General features: G+C 35.4%; 1 protein-coding gene across 1 annotated transcript in view; it reads right to left on the bottom strand.

The window, feature by feature from the left end:
* Positions 1-7: 7 nt before the first annotated feature.
* The window catches only part of Vps13c (vacuolar protein sorting 13 homolog C), a gene marked incomplete at its 3' end in the record, with an annotated part of 83,725 nt that continues 76,665 nt past the window's right edge, over positions 8-7,067 (bottom strand). The window contains exons 21-25 of the mRNA XM_008856026.3: positions 6,400-6,514; positions 5,407-5,543; positions 4,390-4,513; positions 1,549-1,666; positions 8-113 (exon numbers count right to left, since the gene is read on the bottom strand). Coding sequence (XP_008854248.2) covers positions 8-113; positions 1,549-1,666; positions 4,390-4,513; positions 5,407-5,543; positions 6,400-6,514 — 600 coding nt within the window. The remainder of the gene's footprint in view (positions 114-1,548; positions 1,667-4,389; positions 4,514-5,406; positions 5,544-6,399; positions 6,515-7,067) is intronic.

A 7,067-nucleotide genomic window follows, 5' to 3' on the forward strand; every position in this document is an offset into this window, starting at 1 on the left:
GAGCTGATGATTTCTGTGGCAAAGGTATACTGTTAATCAAACATAGTGCATCTTTTATCTTCTGGTCAGAAATTCTCACATGCATCAAAGGCAGTCCTCCTGATACTTTAAATCTAAAAACACAATTTGGCTGTAAGGTCAGGGCATCAGCTTCTCTACATCATGGGGGCAGGGTGACTGGGGAAGACGCTAGCTACATCATGAAGTCAGAGGTTCCTTGGACCTAATTCCACTTATACAGAATTGTCAGGGAATGGGAAGTTCAATGTAAGCCAAGTTTCTAGACCATTTAAATGTATCTTCCTTAAGCAGTTAAACTTTAACTGATTTTTTATAAAAATCCTTCCAAATACAATTCTCTACTTTTTAAAACCAAGCACATATACATACTATATTCATGGCACTAAAGAGCTCTCATTACTGGTATCATGGAGTGCCTAGGCCATCACATTCCATCTCCCTGACTTACTGTACTGTTTTTACATGTAGCACTTAGAAGCACCTGACATGTCACAAGCACTGGAGTTTATTTCCTCTCTCTAGGCTGAAGTGTAATCTCCCTGAGGTCATCTGTTTCGTTGCTGAGTCACTGGTCTGCTTTTATCACTGGCTTGCTTTAGGTCAGTTGCTCTATCCATCTTCCTTTCTCCATGTAACTACATAATTGTGTCACGGCTTTTGGCTGCTCACAAAGCAATTTTGCTTACCTCTGCCTTCCTAAGCCATGAGCAACTCAAGGTGAAAGATGTCTAACCCTAAATGGGTTACAAGGGTACAGTAGAAAAGTACTTAGGTGAAAATAATAGTACTAAATTAGTCTCTATCAGAAAAAAGATCTTTAAGCCGGGCTGGCTCTTTCAGACGATCAACTAAACTGATAAACCTCTAGTCTACTGCTCAAGAAAAGGCAGGGGAGCACAAACTGCTTGTATTAGCAATGAAAAGTTAACATCACTACAAGTTCTTAGTGCATTATGAGGTAAATAACTACATGCGCAATCTTAACAAACTGAACAGCCAAGATGAACAAATTCAAATATAAAATACTTAAAACACATAAAAAGATCATTCAAATGATAATTTCTAAATATATGTATATATATATATGAGTGAAGTGGAACTTTTTAAATCCTCTCTAATGGAAATTTCTAGGCCTAGATCATTTTACTGGTGACAGCCACCTAACACAGAATTCTACCTATCTATCAAATGGCCAGCACAAAACTACATCAACACCAGAACAGCAGAGCTCTCATGAACACAGATATAAAACTTTGTTACAAAATTTTTGCAAGCCAAGTTCAACAACAATTTTAAAAGAACACATTATCACCAAGTGACATTTATATGGTCAGGCAGGGCTGGCTAACATCCACCTCATTAAGGGTGTGAAGGATCTACTGACACAATATTCAGCCAAAAATATGAATGAACCTTACATTTGTCATACTGAAATAAACCAAACAAAACTGTTGAAACTCTTTTCCAGACTGACACAGATACAGGTTCTCTTGCTGGTTTCTAATACGAAAGATGCTCATAAGTTACCTGGCCATTCTAACATCCTTCTCTACCATTGCCTTGGCCAATTCAACGTGAATATCCATGGGCCGCAAGATATGCATGGTTGATGGATGCTGGAATCGACACTTTTTCCAATTTTCCTCTTTAAAAAAAATAATTTAAAATATTAGGTAATGTTTTGGATAGTTGGAGAAAAACCACTTTATACTGCTAGAAAATACATACAAATTCAATTACCACCAACTTTTACCTCTTTCATAATGAGTTAAATAATCTGCATTTTAATATAGATTGACAGAAGTCAAAGAATAAAATAAAAATACTTGGAGAATATAAATATGGTAACATCCAGCCCTTCAAAACAAGCAGGGACTAAAAGCCAGGAATTTACTACTGTGATTCTAGGATTAGTGATCAAAGTAATTAAGGTAAAGAGAAAAAGAAAAAGAAAAAAACAAAAAGAAGAAGCTAGAGGTTTCTGATTCATAAACACACAAATTATATGGATACCTGCTTAGCACAAAATTCCAAAGCAGAAAATGAATTTTATCAAACAAGACTTAATGTCAATTTGTGTAACAGTCACTATTGTTCCCCAAAAAGATCAGATTTATCAAGTGCCTAAGAGAGTGCCATACGAACCTTTATTTATACAAGGACTAAAGAGTTTGTCTTTCAAATCATTATTTGTAAGTACATACAAAAGAAAAGACAGTTTTTATGATCTGTGTAAGTACTGTGCTTTAAGGACTCAAGGCTCTTAATATACAAAACCTAAGTAGAATATTTTATCTTAACATTTAAATACATTTTGTCACTTCTATTAGAATGTGACCTCTGCCTGTGATTATGTTCTCGGGTGACCTACCACAAAAACATTTAATCGATGCTTACTGCTTCAGGTAACTAAAGGAAGATAATGGACCAAGAAGCTGTACTTAAGCAACAGAAAACACCAAGACTTTGAAAAAATAAGTTATTTTGAATGTTTTTCACGTATATTTACAGAATGAGTATCACTATCCCGAAAATGCTTTTAGACCAGAAAAAATGTCTTGGGTTTTCAATTAGAGAGTATCTATATATGTATAGTGAAATATCTTGAGGATGGAACCTAACTCTAAACACAAAATCCATTTGCGCCTCATATGTACCCCACTCACATATTTTTAAATTTATACAGTATCTCTGGTGAGTCTGTGTTTTGACTGTGATCCAGCACATGAGATCAACTGTAGAATTTTTTACTTGTGGCATCATATTAGCATTCAAAATGTTTCAGAATATTTCAAATTTAGGATTTTTTATTAGAGAAGTTTATCTGTAATTTTTTTTAGGTATATATGTTTCTCAGACTTTAACAAAAACAGATAAAACAATGCAAACATAAAGATTACACTAAAAGAGTAAATATTTACTAACGAAGGGAGTAAGAGAAAACATTGGAACATTCCAAATGCAGACAGAAAAACTTGAACCATGGGGAGTGGTGGCGCATGCCTTTAGTCCCTGCACTAGGGAGGCAGAGGCAGTAGGATCTCTGTGTTCAAGGCCAGCCTGGTCTCCACGGTGAATCCAGGCCACCTGTGGCTACAGGGAGACCCTGTCTCAAAAAAAAAAAAGAAAAAGAAAACCTTGAACCAACTGTAATCTCCACTTTGTGCTGTCAGCCATTTCACAGTCACATTACAAAGATACAGACCATGAACAAGCTTAGATTTAAATGGTGCTGGGCTCTCTACACTGAAGAGCTGAGTGCTGACTCTGTTACAGCTGTGATGATGATCTGCACTAGATAGTTCCTACTGAGTTTTCTAAGGTGGCAAGCAGGACAAAAGAGATGGCTCAGTGGTTAAGAGCACTAGTTATTCTTTTTAATTTTATTTATTTTTTATTATTTGTTTAATAACCACATGATTAGAAGAAGCATTTCATTACAGCATTAACACAGTCAATAACAATTTCCAGAGCAAAGATGCATCTCTTTCAGTATTAGCTGTAAATTTTTAGGTTCAGAGTTGAATTAATACAGTTATACAATATTGAGCTCAATATAAACCCTATAAGACATAAAATTGAATGAGTTTTTGAGTCATACAATATTGAATGTTTTTAACCATTAAAGATCCCCATTTCTTTTTAAAAGCTCATTTTTAATGCTACTAACACTTAGATGTTTGCACATGCTTCTCTAATCTCTATGTGTCTGATTATTACTAGTCACAGTCAGTTAGTGTCTGAGATCCACCTGAGCATAGATATAAAGTCATCAGGTAGATTTCAATGATAACATGTTTCACCTCTACTAATTAACATGGAGCAGATTTTTATGCTTCTTCCTCAAATATAATTCATTTTTTTAATTTATTGATTTTTTGTGTGTTCTTCATACAGAACAGCCCAAAACAATCTTATTCATCTATATACCAACATCCCAAATGGGACCATCCCATAGTCTCCCCCACATACACACACTGGAGCCCATATACTCTGTAATCCCTGTTACTGTCCACTGTGTTGTTGGCACCCCCAGCCATTCTCCAGAAGCACTGGCTATTCTTATAGAGGATCTGGGTTTGGTTCCCAGCATCCACATGGTAGTTAACAACAATCTGTAACTCCAGTTCCAGGGCATCCAACCTTCCCTTCTGGCCTCTATAGGCACTGTACACACATGGTACACTTACACACATGCAGGCAAAGCATTCATACACATAAAAGCTTTTAAAAAATTCATTAAAGTAACCAGCAGTATATGTTTGCAAAACAGCTGCCACAGATGATGCCCAGAAGCAAATACATACAGGTTTATTACCAAAGCTACTCAACCTAAGTCAATACCCTGATAGGTGAACAGTGGCTTACCTGCTTTTGCAAAGAGCAGCTGCACACTCTTTATTTCCACATCAAACTTGTCATATGCCTTATCTATTATTTCTTCTAGAGATGAATTAGTAGTCTTCTGTACACCTTGGTCTTTACTATTGAGCTGAATTCAATGAAAGAAAAAGCAAAAACTTCGTTTTTTAACACAAAAGAAAAGTATATATACCAACATACTTTAATCGCCTTTTCAAAAATCCCAACAAAAGTGAGAAGACTGCCTTTAATGAGTTCACATTTTGCTTAATTCACTGATGATGATTTGTAAATAGTTTAACAGGAAAATATTATCTCAACACACCTCTCTATTATGTTTGAGTAATAGGCATGGTGCATAGTTTCATTAACTGAACTAGTCACATGGTTAGCTGTCTCAAATGAGTTGTTTAGAAGGGCAACATTCCCTCTTCATGACTCTCAAGAGGTGTTGCATATAGTTCCCCATCTGTATACCTTGAACTCTTGACCCTGAATACCAGGATTGTATCCTTACCATATCATGAAAGTGCTTAGACCATTAGGATTCAGCCCAACCTCTACTTCCTTTTCCTCCTCCCAAATGGAATCAAGGATCAATGAAGGATTTTTTTTTAAATCTTGACCTTTTTTCAGAGGCTTGGACTCAGTGATATGCAAAATCCAAGGTCCTACCCTAATTTGTTACTTAGAGCAGTTAAATACACATTGATATGTATACAACTTCCTACTGTCAAAATATGTAAGTAAAAATTGACACTATAAAATTAAACTCTACAAAGCATGAACAGTAAAATTGCTTCTCTCCTCTTAGGAAAACACTGAAATAACCCATCTTGTCTTCAGTATCAAATTACCTACGATTACAGAAATTCATGCAGGTATTTGTTTGTCTAGACAACCATTAGTATGTATGAAATAAGTCTAGGTTAGGTTTAAGTGAATTCTTAGGAAAAATTAGCAAGCTACCAGATTAGTAACCAAATGTTAAAAGATGATAAGAAAAAGTACACATATACCTACTTGAAAGGTACCAAAATCTAAAATGAGAAGATCTGACTTTTCACGGTGAAAACCTGTCTGTGGAATTATCAGATAAGAAGGCTTTAGATTTATCCTTAAATCAAGAACTTTCCGAGTTTCAATGATATGTGTAAGTCCTAAAGAAAACAAAGGAAAAAAAGATTATTTGGTCAAACAACTATATGATCATACTATTAATAAGACTAAGAATTTTACAGGAAAAGTTTAATTGAAGGAGAATGTCAGTTCTTGTCAAAAGTTAGACTCAGTATGCAAAGTAAAAAATGCACAAAGTTGATAGAAAATCACATCACAGCATAATACAATAGATCCAGCATAAACAGAACTTTGTCTGAGCATCGAATGATATTTCCTTGCTAAGCAACCAAGTAAATTAGTTTGCTCGAGTACAGAGGCCATGTTACATAAAACACCTATCTTTAAAACTAGCATACACAGTGTGGTGAACAACTTTGAAGAATGGAGGTGGAGGGACAATTCCACCTCAAACACCTTCCAAGGCACAGGCTCTTGAATGACTGCAGGCAGAATCATCAGCACCCTTTACTCTTTATTCTATTCTTTCCTATCCAGTCTAGTAAGTTTACTCAACTTTGAGTAAGTCGTATCCACATTCCAATTTTAAAGCATATAAACATAGAAGCTGGAGAAATGGCTCAGCGGTTAAGAACACTGACTGCTCTTGCAGAGGACCAGGGTTCAATTCCCATCACCTACATGGCAGCTAACAACTGTATGTAACTCCAGTTCCAGGGATTCCAATATCTTCTCCTGACCTCTATGGACACTGCATGGCACAGGTACACTTACATACATGCAGGCAATACATACATATGCATACAATAAAAATAATCAATATTTTTAAAAAGAACAAATAAAAAAGTAACCTAGACTATTTTAAATGCAGTGTTTACATTACAATGGACATGTTTAAAGTTTAGTTGGTGCTTACACAGACACTCAAAATTTTACCTGTAGCTGTTCTCTCTTTAATTTCTTCCAGCTTCATCAATGTAGCTGATGTAATTTGCTCAAGATCCAACCCCTTCTTTGACTGAAAGAATTCAACTACAGCATTGATTGTTTTCTGTAAAAGAATTTTAAAACATAACACATTACATGTTAATTCCACATTACAAATTTTAAGTATTTGCTCCAGTTATAAATAGTTGTGGCTCTGACTTAAAGACATTCTGTCCAGCGACATTTCCTTTGGAAGTGAGAAGAAAGCATGAACAAGGAACAATCAAGAGCTGGACATGCAAACCTGTACAGTTCACTGCAGTGGCAGGGACACTGGACAGTGGCCTGTGCAAGCAGCAAACATTATCTCTAGTTTTAGCTTCCAGTTAGAGAGTCAAACTCTACTCCTCAAGACTGTCATTAGTCCTCCCACACTTTGAAATTTAACTAAACAAGAAGAAAGCTGTCTACTCTTTTCCTACATAAAAAACTTGAATGCAAAAACATCAGAGATTTCAAGATGAATAAAGTTCTGGAGATTAGTTGTATAGTTCACTGTACAGCAGTATGACTGTACTAAATAGTATTAACACTATGAGCCACATACTTAAAATGTTTAAGATGGTACATTTTGATATGTGGGTTCATCTATAATAAAAAAAATTAACTTTATTTTA

The sequence above is a fragment of the Nannospalax galili genome, unplaced genomic scaffold, assembly GCF_000622305.1.
Source record: "Nannospalax galili isolate Female #2095 unplaced genomic scaffold, S.galili_v1.0 scaffold288, whole genome shotgun sequence".
NCBI lineage: Eukaryota > Metazoa > Chordata > Mammalia > Rodentia > Spalacidae > Nannospalax > Nannospalax galili.